This window comes from Taudactylus pleione, unplaced genomic scaffold, assembly GCF_031769625.1.
Source record: "Taudactylus pleione unplaced genomic scaffold, aTauple2 ptg000399l, whole genome shotgun sequence".
NCBI classification, from domain to species: domain Eukaryota; kingdom Metazoa; phylum Chordata; class Amphibia; order Anura; family Myobatrachidae; genus Taudactylus; species Taudactylus pleione.
The window spans coordinates 2,767,899-2,785,831 of record NW_028284801.1 but is presented as its reverse complement, the minus strand read 5'-3'; the positions used below and the strand labels follow the sequence as shown (position 1 = coordinate 2,785,831).

Genomic DNA, 17,933 nt, shown 5'->3' with positions numbered 1-17,933 from the left:
TAACTTTAAAATAAATATTCAGAGACAGAATCCAAAACAATAATAGTTATGTACCATATCAGAGACCATTATAGCAATAATGTATAAAAAAAAGTATTGAAAAGAAAGAATATAATATAAATAATAAAAAGAAAAAAATACAAATAAATATAAAAAATAAATATAAAAATATAAAATTAGACAAATGCAAACAAACACTGTTTCTTAGAAAAACGTTTTAGAAACATGACAATCCCAGTGACTCATTCAACCCTCGTGGTGCAACCACAACCAGGCGGTGAATCCATCTCGCCTCGCATTGTAACAACAAGCGATTTCTATCTCCTCCTCTACTTCGTTGTGGGACATGATCAATCATTCTATAGCGGAGGCATGCCAAGCCATGATTACACTCCACAAAGTTGCGAGCCACTGGTTGATCACTAGAACCGCATGACAATGCAGCACGAATATTTGACCGTTTTGTATATTGGTTACCATGGTGAAGTATTTGGGTCTTATAATTATGATGCGCTTTTTGCTGACGTCATCTGGATTTGCCTCCGGACGTGGTTCATGCACAGTGGGCAGGGGTTGTATTTAGGTAAGATATGTATTTGGGTTTTGTATTCATTTTATTTTATTTATTAACAGTTTCTTAAATAGCACAGCATATTCCATTGCGCTTTACAATTGTAATCATTAATAGAACAAAACTGGGTAATAACAGACAGATATATAGGTAGGAAGGCCCTGCTCGCAAGCTTACAATCTATTGTATGGCTGAAGATAGTACTTAAAGTACTGAAACGTTCTTTATTACCTTTGTGGTCTGCGTGGTTCTTTATAAGGGAGTGCCGCACCTCCAGTTATATATATACATATATATATATATATATATATATATATATATATGCACTGGCAAACGCAGGATTTCTAGAGGGGGGTTTCCAAATGCTTGATTTTAGAGTGTGTGTGGCCAATCCAAGCATAATTAGCAATTAACCAGCTTTAATATGCGTCATGCAAAGTATATTTTGTGCCATAATTCCAGCATATACAGGACCAGCAATCACAGTAAGCCATTAGATGCGGCAGTAGGGCCATCCTGCCTGAGCTGAATATTTTTATTTTATATGTGGGCACAATTCCAGAGCATTGCAGCAATTCCGGGAGTCTGTGGGAGCATCAGAAGAACCTAGCACTTTCCTGGACATATATGTACATATTGGTCTCCTTATGCACTGGATAGTGTATTATTAGATGGCATTAATAATCAGCGCTATTGATGGTCTATAGCATTGCACCCCTAACAGTGCATGTTTTCCAGATCTCTTAGTTGGTGCATAGGTGTATTTATTACTGGCTGACTCATGTTAAAAGATCCATGGGTGGTGCTAATTTATTTCATTAGCGATACTAAGAAGAACATGCAGCACTAGTTAAATTCTATTATATTACTATTTCTGTTGTGGTCATGGTGTGGGCTGGGGGAGGGGGGATTCCAGGCAACAGGAACCCCCCCTGCGTTTGCCTATGATGTATATATATATACAGTCGAATGGGCGGCACTCTGTACGGCTCGTATAAAACATACTAAAATCCGATTAATAAAAGGATGAATATAAACATTGATAGCACTTATAGAAATATGCCAATAATTTTAGATTTTTTTTCTTGTTTTATAAAGCTAAACTATTCTTGCACACAAGGAAAGGTAGACAATGTAGCTTACATTCTTTCACAAGGTTGAAGGTAAGTGCCTGCTATGCCCTTCATGGAAATAAACACACCCACATCACAGGCCACACCCCTTTGAAAACCACACCTACACCACTCTGGTCACGACCCCATATCACCAGTCACACTGCTGCGGCACTTGTCACAACACCTGCACCTGCACAAAATAGGCCCATCATAAATTTTAGCTCCAAGCCCATGTGGACATTAAGCTTGCACAGGATTGATTAAAAAAGATTTAACATTTTGCCCACAACCACAAAAGATATATTTGGGGAAAAACAAGTTAAATTTTAGGCTACATTTGGCTGTGCTTTGCTTTAGGGTTATGTCATAGATGGTATCTGAATAGAAGATGGACATTGTAAAGGTCGACAGTCAATTGGTCGACTCCAGATGGTCGGCATGTAATAGGTTCACAGGTACAAAAGGTCGACAGTGCAGAAGGTCAACAGGGTTAAACGGCCGACAGGTTCAAATTGTCATCACACATATGGTCGACACTTTTTATTAGGGGTGTGCACCGGCCACTGTTCGTGTTTTGTGTTTTGGTTTTGGATCTGGATCTTTCTTCGTGTTTTGGATCTGGATTGGTTTTGCCAAAACCACCCTTCCGTGTTTTGGGTTCTGGGTTTTGTGTTTTGGATCTGTATTTTTTTTAAAAAAAGCATAAAAACAGCTAAAATCACAGAATTTGTTGGTTTTTCTGCTCCTATGCTATTATTAACCTCAATAACCTTAATTTCCACTCATTTCCAGTCTATTCTCTACACCTCACACTAGTGTTTTTATGTCCAAAAGGTTGCACCGAGGTAGCTGGATGACTATGCTAAGCGACACGAGTGGGCGGCACAAACACATGGTCCATCTAGGAGTGACACTGCAGTGGCAGACAGGATGGCAGTTTGAAAAACTAGGCCCCAAACAGTACATAATGCAAAGAAAAAAAAAGAGGTGCAAGATGGAATTGTCCTTGGGCCCTCCCACCCACCCTTATGTTGTATAAACAGGACATGCACACTTTAACAAAGCAATCATTTCAGCGCCAGGGTCTGCCACAAGACTGTGGCTGAAATGATTGGTTCGTTTGGGCCCCCACAAAACAAGCTGGCAATTAATCTGTCCCTGCACAAACTGTCTCTACGGAGGCTAGTCTCCCTGGAAGAGTTGATAATTCATTTTATGAACATCATCTTCTCCACATTTTGTGGAAGCAACCTCCTACGCCTTTCGCTGACAAGGTTCCCGGCTGCACTAAACACTCTTTCGGAGTACACACTGGAGGGGGGGCAACTCAGGTAAAATAGAGCCAGTTTGTACAGGGACCTCCAAATTGCCTCTTTTTCCTGCCAGTACAGGTACGGACTGTCTGACATGCCTACTTGGATGCTGGCACCGATGTAATCCTTTAACAGACAGACGCATGCTTGTCGCTGCTGCTTTGAGGATGCAGGTGCGGCTACAGCCCACACAATTCACAAAGACAGAAAAAAAAGAAGAATTTTTTATTTTTTGTGGAGCACACTTTGAGGGTTACACCACCCTTTAACAGACAGACGCACGCTTGTCGCTGCTGCTTTGAGGATGCAGGTGCGGCTACAGCCCACACAATTCACAAAGACAGAAAAAAAAGAAGAATTTTTTATTTTTTGTGGAGCGCACTTTGAGGGTTACACCACCCTTTAACAGACAGACGCACGCTTGTTGCTGCTGCTTTGAGGATGCAGGTGCGGCTACTGCGCATACATTTCACACACAAGCACAGAAAAAAAGATTATTTTATTTTGTTGGAGCGCACTTTGGGGGTAACCACCCTTTAACAGACAGACGCACGCTTGTCGCTGCTGCTTTGAGGATGCAGGTGCGGCTACAGCCCACACAATTCACAAAGACAGAAAAAAAAAGAATAATTTTTTTATTGTTTGTGGAGCGTACCTTAAGGGTTACACCACCCTTTAACAGACAGACGCACGCTTGTCGCTGCTGCTTTGAGGATGCAGGTGGAATCTAGACGGGATTTGGAACCCTACCTCCATCAATTGTCTAAATCCCACTGCACTAATGGCGGATACTGGACGCATGTCTAACACCAACATAGCAGCCAAGGCCTCAGTCATACGTTTTGCTTCAGGATGACTGCTGTCGTACTTCATCCTCCTCGCTAAGGACTGTTGGAGGGTCAATTGTTTAGTAAAAGTAGTGGTGTTCCTACTTCCTCTCTGGGATGATGAACAACTCCCAGCAGCAGCAACAGCACTAGGAGGAAGTGGTTCTTGATCTTTCCCTATTTTATTTTTATCGGAGAAAGTTTGGTCCTCCATTTATGTTATATTGATATACACGTGCGGCTAAGGTGCACACAAACACAGAAAATATTTTTTATTTTTGTTGGAGACTAGTGCACTTTGTGGGTTACACCACCCTTTAAGAAATGAGCCAGCCGGCCCTTTACTTATGGGACACAGGCGCACGCTTGGCGCTGCTCCTTTGTTGATGCACGTGCAACCACAGTGCACACAATTCACAAACACATAACATTTTTTACTTTGTTTGGAGTGTACTTTGGGGGTTACAGCACCCTTTAATGGTCAAGCCAGCCGGCCCTTTACTTAAGACACAGGCGCACGCTTGGCACTACTTTGTTGATGCACGTGCGGCTACCGCGCACACAATTCACAAACACAGAAAATATTTTTTTATTTGGTTTGGAGTGTACTTTGGGAGTTACAGCACCCTTTAACGGTCAAGCCAGCCCGCCCTTTACTTATGACACAGGCGCACGCTTGGCACTACTTTGTTGATGCACGTGCGGCTACTGCGCACACAATTCACAAACACAGAAAATATTTTAATTTTTTTTGCACTTGGGGGGAGCACCCCTGATGGACAGAGCACCTCCTGGACAACACTACAGCACCCCTTTAGGACTGGGACTCTGCACAGGACTTTGGAGTGGACACAGCCCCTATGGACAACTGACTACACAACACAGTCCAGCCAGCCCCTATGGACTTTGGAGGAGTGGACACAGCCCCTATGGACAACAGCAGCACAGCACAACACAGCCAGCCCCTATGGACTTTGGAGGAGTGGACACAGCCCCTATGGACAACAGCAGCACAGCACAACACAGCCAGCCCCTATGGACTTTGGAGGAGTGGACACAGCCCCTATGGACAACAGCAGCACAGCGCAGCACAGCACAGCACAACACTACACTACACTGCACTACACTACACAGCCCAGCCAGCCATAACTCCCACCCTCCCTCTTCACTGTCCACAGCAGAGTGAGAAAATGGCGCCGACGCGGGTACCTTATATAGGATCCAAAACCCGCGAGACCCGGAAGGCGGGATGATGACGTTTTGCCTCGATTTCAGATGGACAGAGCACCCCCTGGACAACACTACAGCACCCCTTTAGGACTGGGACTCTGCACAGGACTTTGGAGTGTACACAGCCCCTATGGACAACTGACTACACAACACAGTCCAGCCAGCCCCTATGGACTTTGGAGGAGTGGACACAGCCCCTATGGACAACAGCAGCACAGCACAACACAGCCAGCCCCTATGGACTTTGGAGGAGTGGACACAGCCCCTATGGACAACAGCAGCACAGCACAACACAGCCAGCCCGTATGGACTTTGGAGGAGTGGACACAGCCCCTGTGGACAACAGCAGCACAGCACAACACAGCCAGCCCCTATGGACTTTGGAGGAGTGGACACAGCCCCTATGGACAACAGCAGCACAGCGCAGCACAGCACAGCACAACACTACACTACACTGCACTACACTACACAGCCAGCCCTAACTCCCACCCTCCCTCTTCACTGTCCACAGCCGAGTGAGAAAATGGCGCCGACGCGGGTACCTTATATAGGATCCAAAACCCGTGAGACCCGGAAGGCGGGATGATGACGTTTTGCCTCGATTTCAGATTCGAGTCAGGCGGGAAAAGTCGAGCCTGACTCGGATCGGGGGTGCTCGGGGGGGTTCGGATTTCAGATATACGAACCCGCTCACCCCTACTTTTTATTGTTTTCAAAAATGTTAAGGTCAGGGTAAGGCACTTAGGGGAGGGTTACGGAACTGAAGGGGACGGCTGGGCACTAGAGGGAAGGTTCGGGTTCGGCTAGGGTTAGGTTTAGGCAAAAAGGGAAGGGTTAGGCACTAGGCACTAGGGGGAGGGTTAAATTACAAAAAAAGAAATGTATCAACCAATTGAACCTGTCAACCTTCTGCATTGTCAACCTTTGCATATGTCGACATTTTGTCCCTGTTGACCTATTGCATGTCGACCATCTAGTGTTGACCAATTGACCATCGACCTTTACATTGTTGATCTTTTATACCACACCTGTGACAGATAGTTTCAGAGCCAAAGACTGTCAGTGTGGAGAGAACTGTTTCTAGTAAATCTCAACAAATCCTATGAAGATAATGTCCCAGAGTCTAGTGAAAAAACTGACGGTAAAAAATGTATATTTCAGAAAGACATTAAACACTTTATAAGCTTTTTCATTTTATGTGACCCAATTGAGGATCTGAATAAAAACACTGCACAATGACTTTACACAAATTATCATGAAGCCAGGTAATAAAAGGATGGTAACAATACAAAGCTTCTGGTATGCACACATCCTCCTAATATTCCAGCAAACAATCCTTGTTGCATAGATTCAGACTCTAATTTACAGAATGAGCGGTTCAGTTTTGGCTTGGATCTTCCCGCCAAGTTCTGATCTCAGGACAGACAACAAGTCATCTCTCACGGACATCTGCGCTGATACATTTGTGAAAGATGATGTTTTGCCTCGTTCTGATACTGAACTTAGAGGGAAGATCTGAGCCAAAACTGAACCTCTCATCTATAAATTAGAGTTTGAACCTATGCATCAAGAACCATGGGCAGGTCCCTTGTTCTGACTTTTTGCTGGGTTTTTTTGCCCATTGGACATTTGCTCTTGAAAAGAAAGTGACAGTGACAGTTTTGGAAAACTAAATTGGATGTATTTGAATTAATAATGCTTTCCTACTTCAGGAGAATATAAGACAACATACATAATTGTCATATAAAGTATAGATATGTGTCCTGAAGGATGGATAACAAAACAGCTCAAATAATGGTGGAGACTGACTGATTTTTTATTTCTACTTATGTAAAATTAAGCTCTATTAACATTAACCACTTCCCTGACATGGTCGCGTCTGATGCGACCAGTTAGAAACGCCAACTGGGCAGCTGTGGGAAGATAATCTTCCAGCAGCCGCCAATCTAAAAGGGACCTCCTGGCCCCTCTGCACCCATGGCTCCTCCCCCTGTGTCCTGTGTCCCGATCACCAGCAGTGATCAGGCAGCCCCGGCACCCCCCTCCCCCTCTCCCGGTGGCTGCAGAGAGAAACAGCCACTGGGAAGCCTGTCACCATTATGAATACCCAGCTTTCCGCAATGTTTGTACCAGGCGGCTGCAGTGAGCAGCAGCCATCGGGAAACCAGCGCTGCCCCCACTGTTTGTACCCAGCGGCTGCAAGGAGAGGCAGCCGCCGGGAAGCCTGTGCTGCCCCACGGTTTGTACCCAGCGGCTTCTGCTCTCCGGTGTAGCCAGGCTGCCTGTCTCAGCAGGGAAGACGTGTAGTCACTCTCCCCTAGTATAATTCGAACAGGTGTCGGGATTCCGGCACCAGCATTCTAAGAACCTGCATCCTGATTGTCAGGATATTGTCCGGATCCCATTTGGCCACATATAATAGGCCAAAAGCAATCTGGTTTTGCCTTTAAAAAAATTGCAGCTTTAAATCCTGCTGCAAAATCACAGAAGAATCAGCAGTTTATCAAACTCGGATCCTATTGCATTTGGCAACATGCCTGAAGCACAAATTAATTTCACTATACACAGTTACAACACGACAAAGCACTAAACTCACAGGATGTATTGTGATTATGTAAGAAACCACACTTTTTTTGCTGAAAAAATAAACAAGTGCATTTATACAGACCTATATAACAGCTTGATTAGAAGCAGGAACAATAAGGTAGTCAGGATGGAGACAGGAAATTGAATAGGAAAAAGGGACAGTTTAGCGGTACTGTTGATGAATGATGAACATCTAACCTTATGAATGGTCTGGAGATGGCCAACACTGTCCTGATAAACCAGGAAGGATGGACGATGATTAAAGATTTCAGATTTTTTCTTAGTCTGTGGGAAAGAAAGCAGTTGTTACAAGTCCTTGTGAGCCTCACAATAAAAACTTAAACACATTGGGGGGCATTCAATTAGCCACGGGGTTTACCCCACGACTAATTGCCAGACAAAATCCCTGTTGCACGGGGAAAGGCTACTCAAGTAGCCTTTTTCCCGCGCCGAAAAATCGGGACTCACATACAGAAACAAAATGATTCCACAGAAACTGCAAAATCAATGTTTTTGACCACCATGAGCTGCGAGGTTCAGTCCGACTTCAGGGACTTGTGCATGGGGTAGTCCCCGCTAATTGAATAGCTCCGGACCGGCAATCTCGCGGCTAATTGAATACCCCCCATTATTCTGTAAAAGCCTACACAAAATATTATGGACAGTTTTTAACAAATGTGCAATATAGATCTGGACTTGAATATGAAAATAGTCTAACAACATACTGAAATGCAACGTCCTAGTGCTTTAGTTGAAATTTTGTCACAGTGGCAGTTAGAAGTTAAAAGGATAATAGAATCAAAAATCTAACTTTCTTTTTGTATGGATATCATTTTGTTAGTGTATCACATCACTTTTATCGCTGCTGCTGCTTTTACTATTTCTCATCTCCCTAAAGCTAGCCAGCCACTATCAGTCTTGTGTAGCGCCAATACTTAGTAATATTATTATTTGCTGATATTATTGTTTATCTATAGCCTAGATCACAGATTCTCAAACTCGGGGCCTGATTCAGACCCGCTCGTGAGCGCTGAGTGCTCACAAGCGGGTCGATGTTGCCCAAGTCTGCATGCGCACGACGGAGGCTGCTCTGTCGTGCGCATGCGTGAGACCCGGTTTGCGACGGGGAAGCCGTCGCTCCGGGTCTCGCACCAAAGGGGGCATGCTGTCGATGGTGATTGACAGCACGCCCCCTTTGGTGGGCGTGCCAGGGGTGTGGCTGCCCAGATGGAGGCGTTCGCATGGGAACGCCTACCGTCTGGGTCCGGCCCCACTGACATCACTAGTGATGTCAGTGGGAGTGTTTTTGGCTCTGATAGAGCCAAAAGCACTCCGGGCTTGCGGTCAATGAGACCCTACCGCAAGGGTCTCGTCGCAAGCCCGATGGTTGCGATGGTCAAGACCATCGCGACCATGTTTTTGGCCGCTCGCATAAGCTGTGGGTGGTCACCCACAGCTATGCGAGCGGCCAGGAGGCTGCTCCAATTTTAGTTAGGATGGCCCTGATTCAGAGCGAGCGCTTTTGTCAGAGCGTCCGGCTCTGAATCAGGCCCTCGGTCCTCAGGACTCCAAACAGTGCATGTTTTCCAGGTCTCCTTACAGAATCACAAATGAAATGATTAGCTCCATTTGTGGATCTTTTAAAATGTGTCAGTGAGTAATGAATACACCTATACACCTGCTGGGTGACCTGGAATTGTGACCTGTGTGGAGTCCTGAGGACCGAGTTTGAGAACCACTGGCCTAGGTAGATGAGACCAACTACATGAGTGGATGGAGCAAGAGCTTTATAAATGAGACTTAGCTGCTCTTTCAGAAACACAATGGATTTGCACACAACACAGGTCACTTACAACAAGGGAAACTGCAGAAGCACAATGCAAATGCTGTTTTATAATTTTTTGTGCAAATGCAATAATAGTACGGACAGAAAGTTTTACTGCTTCTGATAAGAGGAGCTGGGCATATTGGGATTTAGCCTGCTGAATTCTGGCTAGATACAATAATGTTGTCATATGGAGGCTACATTAAAAAAAAAAATATATATATAATATATATATATATATGTATATATAGTATTTTGTGAGTACATATTTATTTAATTGTTATCCACTCCTGTTTCTCACCCTTATCGTCGTCCTTCGATGATTATACCATCTGCAAATACTGTAATTAGCCAACACTGCGTTATGAGCCTGCTACACCCCCTGACCGGATGATGTCATGACATCACACTGAGGGGGTAGGGCCTGCCAGTGTTGGGAAAAACAGCACTGCCCGGAGCATACAGAGACAGTACTGCAGCAATGATCCTGGCTGCAGGGTGCCGTTATAGGCACCCTGCTAGGCAGAAGCAAAGGCTATGCGGCAGCGACGGTGCTGCCCACCGAGCCCTATGCTCTTTGCGATGGCACCGCTCGCACAAGCCAAGTTATGGCCCTGCCATTTGCTGAGCAACACTCGTCATTCCTGTACCACATGGTTGGGACTGAGCTTAATGTATTCTGGAATTTGGTAGGGACACACAGTAGCTAAATCCACTGAAATTTCAGAATCCACTTGCAGCTGAAGCCTCATCATCCAGGAGAGTGTCAGTGGAGGCAAGGTGCAGGGTGAACAGCAGACTCAGGTTCTCAGGCAAGGGGAAGGTAATGGAGGATGCAGGTTTGTCCAGCGGGGTTGGAGAAGACAAGCAGGCAGGCAGGTAGCGTTACACAGGAACAGATGGTGAGCACAGGGAATTCTCTCTCAGCTATGCTGAGAAACATGTAGCACTGACAATGAAGTGAGGCTGTAAACCTCCCTAAATACCAAGTGCTGTGTTGTGACTGGCCAGAGAGAGCATGTGACAAACCAGGATTGGGCGATTAGGTCTCGTGACCGGAGGGAAGATGGCGGCGCCCATGCCGGTGCGGAACGGAAGCACCATCAGGCCTCACCAGCCCAAAGTGACAAGATGCCCACACAGAACCATGCACAGCCAACGCCCCTCGCCAAACACCAGCGCCACCGCCAGACGCCCCCCGCCATAATGACCTCACAGGTAATACCCGTCGACCACCATGCCGAGAAACTCTGGTAATGACAGTACCCCCCCCCTTATGGGTGGCCTCAGGACACTCACCAGGCTTTTCCAGATGAGCAGTATGGAATCTCTTGACCAGGGCGGGAGCATGGATGTCTCGGGCATCGGTCCAACAGCGTTCTTCTGGGCCGTATCCCTTCCAATCCAGAATATATTGAAGTCGCCCCCTGCGGATACGAGAGTCCAGAACCTGAGAGACCTCAAATTCCACACCTCTTTCAGTCTGAATCCGAGGAGGAACAGGGAGGACCTTAAGGAACTCATTCAGAACCAAAGGTTTGAGAAGGGAGATGTGAAAAGAGTTTGGAACTCTTAAGTAAGAGGGGAGCGGAAGGCGATAAGCCACAGGATTGATGATATCTGTGATGGAGAAGGGTCTGATGTAACGTGGGGCAAACTTCATGGATGGAACTCTGAGGTGTAGGTTCTGGGTGGACAACCAAACCTGGTCTCCAACTTTCATGCAAGGTACCTTCCTTCGCCTCCTGTCTGCTTGTAATTTGTAGCGAGAGGACGTCTTCTCCAAATCAGTGCGCACTGGAGCCCATATGGACGCAAACCTCTGTACTGTATCCTCCACGGCTGGAACATCGAAAGCCGGCAGGCTCCGAAACTCAGGTATTCGAGGGTGAAGACCGTAAACCACCTGAAAAGGAGTTTGATTCATAGAGGTATGATATGAGGCAATGTGCGCAAATTCGGCCCAAGGCAATAACTCGGACCAGTTGTCTTGGGATGATGACATGAATATTCTCAGAAAAGTCTCAAGGTCCTGATTGACTCTCTCTGTGGATCCATTACGCTGTGGGTAGTAGGCTGTAGAAAAATTGAGTTTCACTTATAGGACAGAACATAAGGCTCTCCAAAACTTTGCTACAAATTGAGCACCACGATCAGAGACTATTTCCGTAGGGAGTCCATGCAGGCAGAATATGTGCTGGATGAAGAAATAAGCCAATTCAGGATTCAAAGGAACTTTATGGACCATCTTCGAAAACCGATCCACCACGACCCAGATGGTGGTGTAACCCTCAGAACTTGGTAAGTCCATTACAAAGTCCATGGAGAGGTGCGTCCATGGACGTGATGGAATAGGTAGAGGCAACAGTTCACCAACTGGAGCTTGACGTGAGGATTTGTCTTGGGCACAGGAGGTACATGATGAGATAAACTGCAATACATCAGTTTTCATCAAGGGCCACCAGTAGGACCTTTTTAAAAGTTCTAGAGTCTTCTGAGTACCAGAATGTCCTGCAAAGCGAGAGGAGTGAGCCCACGTGAGCAGCTGCTTCCTTAACTTCGGGGCCACAAAGGTTCTCCCAGTAGGGGGCTGTAACTGTATGGTGGCAAACACCCTTGATTCCAGCACGGGAGTACTACAAGAGATTATGGTATTGTTGTCACAGGAAAATGATCTAGACAGAGCATCTGCTTTCTGATTGAGAGCTCCAGAGCGAAAGGTCAGAATAAAATGGAATCGAGCAAAGAATATTGCCCATCGGGCCAGACGAGGACTTATACACTGGATATTTTAGAGGAAGAGGAGGTTTCTATGGTCGGTGAAGACAGTGAAAGGGAATTTAGCCCCTTCCAACAGATATCGCCATTCTTTAAGTGCCAGCTTAACTGCCAAAAGTTATTTTTCTCCTATCGCATAGTTCTTTTCAGCTGGAGAAATTTTTTGGAGAAGAAGCCACAGGGGTGTACTCGGTTATCCTCATACCATTGAGATAGAACTGCTCCCACCGCCTCCGATAATGCATCTACCTCCAACAAAAAAGGCCTGTCCACGTCTGGTTGTCTTAACATTGGTGCAGTGATAAAAGCTCGTTTCAAAAGCTGGAAGGCTGTCTCAGTTTCAGGAGTCCAAAGAGCAGGGTTAACACCTTTACGAGTCAATGCTGTGATGGGGGCCATCAGAGACGAAAATCCTTTGATAAAGCATCTATAGTAATTGGCGAATCCGAGCAGTTTTTGGATGGCTTTCAATATCTGGGGTCGAGACCAATCTAAAATCGCCTGAACCTTTTTGGGATCCATCTCCAGGCTGGAGCTGAAGATGACATAACCAAGGAATGGCACACTGGGTACACTGAAGACACATTTCTCTAGTTTACAGTAGAGATGATTCCTTCTCAAACGAGACAACACTTCCTTCACATGTCTTTGGTTTTCTTCTAGAGAAGAGGAAAAAAATCAGTATATCATCCAGGTAAACGACTACGGAGACATACAACAAATCCCGGAAAATCTCGTTGACGAAGCCTTGAAAGACAGCAGGAGCACTACATAAGCCGAAGGGTATCACAAGATATTCAAAGTGACCATCTCTGGTATTAAAAGCGGTTTTCCACTCATCTCCCGCACGGATACGAATAAAGTTCTAAGCCCCCTCGTAGATCTAATTTAGAGAAAATGATGGATCCCTTGACCCTGTCGAATAGCTCTGTAATCAACGGAAGAGGGTATCGATTTTTGACTGTTATGTCATTAAGGCCTCGATAATCTATACATGGCCTTAACCCACCATCCTTCTTCCCAACGAAAAAGAATCCAGCACCAGCAGGAGACGTAGAAGGACAAATGAACCCTTCCTCTAAATTCTCCTTGATGTATTCAGACATTGCTTTGGTCTCTGGCAAGGATAGAGGATAGGTGCGACCTCGAGGAAGCATCTTATCAGGCAACAAATCGATAGGAAGAAAAAAGGAGATGAGTCCGCACTAGTCATAAATCTTATGGTTGTCAAAAACTAATTGGTAGATGATTACAAAAACCAGCATACAGGTTCATCATTTGGACAATCCTAGATGACCAAAGGTTGGTGGTGCACCCCTAGACTTTGTGCAGAACACATAAAGAGATACTTTTGCTCGAAACAAAGGCAGAGGGAAAGACAAATAATGTCTATATGGGGGCACTCTTGAATATAATATAATAGCAGTAATATGATGATGTGAAAAAAAGTATAAAACTTAGCTTTTAATAAAGAACCTTAAAAGAGAAAAGAAGGGGAATCTGGAAATACACTGGTTTGACAAATGAATAGACAATTAACTAATTATCCTAGTCATGGAGTTAGTTAAGAAAAAAGAGGCAAATTAAACATAGAGATATGTCCAGTGAAATCCATAATAATTGACATACACACTTAACACAAATAAGTATACGTCATCTTAATCAAGATGATAATAATCAAACTCGTGATACTTAAATATATAGAGACAAATTCTAGTCACAGAAAAACATATATTGTGACACACATATGATGACTCTGTTGCACAACAAGTGAAAATATATAAATGAGAATAAGGAGTACATTTATCTCATATAGATTCAAATCATCTAATCAAAGTGATGATAATCAAATTCATGGTACCTACAGAATTTCAACAAATTCTAGTTACAAGAGAAACAATTATTATGACACATATAATGACTCTGTCGCACAACAAATGTCAAAACATATCATAAGGTCGAGAATATTACTGATGCGACCCTCAAAAAGACCGTTTGTATAGGTCAATATAAATGATACCACACAAAAAAAATGACATGTAATATGTAAAGTGCTGCGAATAGGGATCATACGCAATTTTGAAAAAAATATTCAATAATAGATGTACTTTTGATTAATACATTCATTTGAAAATAAATGTTTTGTGATCCCATTAACACATGTTGATAACCTAAACCAGAGGAAGAAAGTAAGACCTTGGATGAAATAGCGCATATACACTTCTACTGTCACCTGTCTATATCAGACAGGGGATGAGAGAGTGTCTGATGCGTTGGTCCCAGGTGAAGAGGAAGGCAACGCTTCTGCTTTCTGGGATATCTGAGTGTATCTCTCCTCTGATACAATGTGCATTGCAGAGGGAGTAACAAAAAGGAAACCCAGATGAGAGAGCTTGTTAGAGGGATAGATAAGATATACAGATGTGTGCTATACTGCACCTGAGAATTTATGGTCTCATAAAATGAGCTAATAGACCATACTGGTATAGAATTTTGGATATTGTCACCAAAAATAGGGACTATGTATATGTGCAACTGATGTTTGACAAATAAGGGACACACATATTAAAGGAGACTAAATAAATAAAAAAAACAGTCAAATGACAAATGTGTATTGGGAAGAAAAGAAGAAAGAAGTAAGTCCTGTGACCATAGAGAAGCGGGGCCCCCTCCAATGTCCCCAGTCTATATCAAACGGGAGACATGAAGAGGGGTAACCGCCAGGGTCACAGGAGAAAAAGAAGTGGCGCCGCTACCAGCAGAGATGTCAGCTGTGTCTCTTCCCTGTTGCTGTCGGGCATTGCAGGGGGGAGTCATCCGCTGATGTCCTCAGTGTAGCGGCGCAGTGGAGAGATAGATAAGTACCTGTAGTCACCGATCAGGTGACCAAGCCCTCCGGCGAAACGCGCGTCCTACGTTTGTAACCTGCATGCTGCCCTCCACACACTCGTGCTGCTCCTTACCTTCCAGACTACAGGTACTTATCTATCTCTCCACTGCGCCTCTACACTGAGGACATCGGCGGATGACTCCCCCCTGCAATGCCCGACGGCAACAGGGTAGAGACACAGCTGACATCTCTGCTGGTAGCGGCGCCACTTCTTTTTCTCCTGTGACCCTGGCGGTTACCCCTCTTCATGTCTCCCGTTTGATATAGACTGGGGACATTGGAGGGGGTCCCGCTTCTCTATGGTCACAGGACTTACTTCATTCTTCTTTTCTTCCCAATACACATTTGTCATTTGACTGTTTTTTTATTTATTTAGTCTCCTTTAATATGTATGTCCCTTATTTGTCAAACATCAGTTGCACATATACATAGTCCCTATTTTTGGTGACAATATCCAAAATTCTATACCAGTATGGTCTATTAGCTCATTTTATGAGACCATAAATTCTCAGGTGCAGTATAGCACACATCTGTATATCTTATCTATCCCTCTAACAAGCTCTCTCATCTGGGTTTCCTTTTTGATACTCCCTCTGCAATGCACATTGTATCAGAGGAGAGATACACTCAGATATCCCAGAAAGCAGAAGCGTTGCCTTCCTCTTCACCTGGGACCAACGCATCAGACACTCTCTCATCCCCTGTCTGATATAGACAGGTGACAGTAGAAGTGTATATGCGCTATTTCATCCAAGGTCTTACTTTCTTCCTCTGGTTTAGGTTATCAACATGTGTTAATGGGATCACAAAACATTTATTTTCAAATTAATGTATTAATCAAAAGTACATCTATTATTGAATATTTTTTCAAAATTGCGTATGATCCCTATTCGCAGCACTTTACATATTACATGTAATTTTTTTTGTGTGGTATCATTTATATTGACCTATACAAACGGTCTTTTTGAGGGTCGCATCAGTAATATTCTCGCCTTATGATATGTTTTAATATTTGTTGTGCGACAGAGTCATTATATGTGTCATAATAATTGTTTCTCTTGTAACTAGAATTTGTTGAAATTCTGTAGGTACCATGAATTTGATTATCATCACTTTGATTAGATGATTTGAATCTATATGAGATAAATGTACTCCTTATTCTCATTTATATATTTTCACTTGTTGTACAACAGAGTCATCATATGTGTGTCACAATATATGTTTTTCTGTGACTAGAATTTGTCTCTATATATTTAAGTATCACGAGTTTGATTATTATCATCTTGATTAAGATGACGTATACTTATTTGTGTTAAGTGTGTATGTCAATTATTATGGATTTCACTGGACATATCTCTATGTTTAATTTGCCTCTTTTTTCTTAACTAACTCCATGACTAGGATAATTAGTTAATTGTCTATTCATTTGTCAAACCAGTGTATTTCCAGATTCCCCTTCTTTTCTCTTTTAAGGTTCTCTTTTAAGGCACTCTTTATATTATATTCAAGAGTGCCCCCATATAGACATTATTTGTCTTTCCCTCTGCCTTTGCTTTGAGCAAAAGTATCTCTTTAACAAATTGATAGGGCAATCCCATTCCCTGCGAGGAGGTAAGACATTAGCTTGTTGTTCAGAAAAAAAGTCAGCAAACAGTTGATACTCATTGGGGATAACTGGGGGTACTAACGAGGCTGTTTTTAACTCACAGGTCGTATCTTGGGAAAACAGGACTTTTGACACTCCATTCCCCATGAAAGAATTTGCATAGAGCACCAGTCTATCCTGGGATTGTGCAGACGCAACCAGGGTAACCCTAGAATGACTTCTTGGGAAGCCTCAGGAATCACAAGAAATTTTAGGTACTCAGAATGGAGTGCTCCAATGCGGACTAACACTGGTTGAGTCTCCTTGGTAACAACTCCGTTAGCCAGAGGATGTCCATCTACAGCAGTCAGAGAAATTGAATGATCCAGGGTGCTAGTTGGAGTTCCCAGGGGTGACTCCCAGGTAAGCTGGCTCTCAATTTGGATGCATTTATGTATGTGCCTTTATCATGAGGCCTTACATTTGACAAAATTATATATGTGCCTTTATCATGAGGCCTTATAATTGGTATATTTTACATTTGGGGTGAGCGTTTGGGCGTAGGGCCCCCGGGACTGGTCAGGCTGGGCCTCGTCAGGGCATCACCACTTAATACACATAGTTGCTTTTCACATCACCTTTTATGTTTGTTTATTATTAATGTATTTTTTCACATATATTTTAACCTCTCATTCCACACTTAATGATTACTCACACACAGCTATACTTTACACTGCACTGTCACTCTTTTTCCATTTTCGTGTGATGCCCTGGGGGGGTCCTGGGCTGGACGTTTTTTTGGGGTGCACTGCGCCCCGGACGTGAACCCCTTAGTGTTAGGGACTGCTGGTAATAGAGAAGCCGTGACGTGGCCCAGCAGCCTCCCATGTATTTGCAAATGCATGCAACTAATATCTCTGAATTTCTATGACCATATAGTCTTCATATATTGTTGCAGGTATTATTCAATGTGCTGAGGTACAATAGGGGGTTAAATCCCCCTCCTTTTTCTACTTAGTATGACCCCTCCCTTTCATGCACCTGATTAGTACTGCTAGATTGATTGAGCAGCTGCCATTTTTGTTTGTATGATCCAGGGTAGAACAGGAAATTTGTAATTTATCAACAAGACTAGAGGTCATAAAGTTTCCTGCTGCTCCAGAATCCAGTAGAGCAGCGACAAAGGCAGGTTTAGGCTTAAACATCTAAAGCC

The 17,933-nt window shown here is 43.9% G+C and overlaps 1 protein-coding gene across 2 annotated transcripts in view; it reads right to left on the bottom strand.

Annotated features, from left to right (window-relative positions):
* Positions 1 to 17,933, bottom strand: part of ATCAY (ATCAY kinesin light chain interacting caytaxin) — a 108,397-nt gene that overhangs the window by 19,086 nt on the left and 71,378 nt on the right. For both annotated transcript variants that reach the window (XM_088446460.1, XM_088446461.1), the window contains one exon: positions 7,841 to 7,927. In XM_088446460.1, coding sequence (XP_088302586.1) covers positions 7,841 to 7,927 — 87 coding nt within the window. The remainder of the gene's footprint in view (positions 1 to 7,840; positions 7,928 to 17,933) is intronic.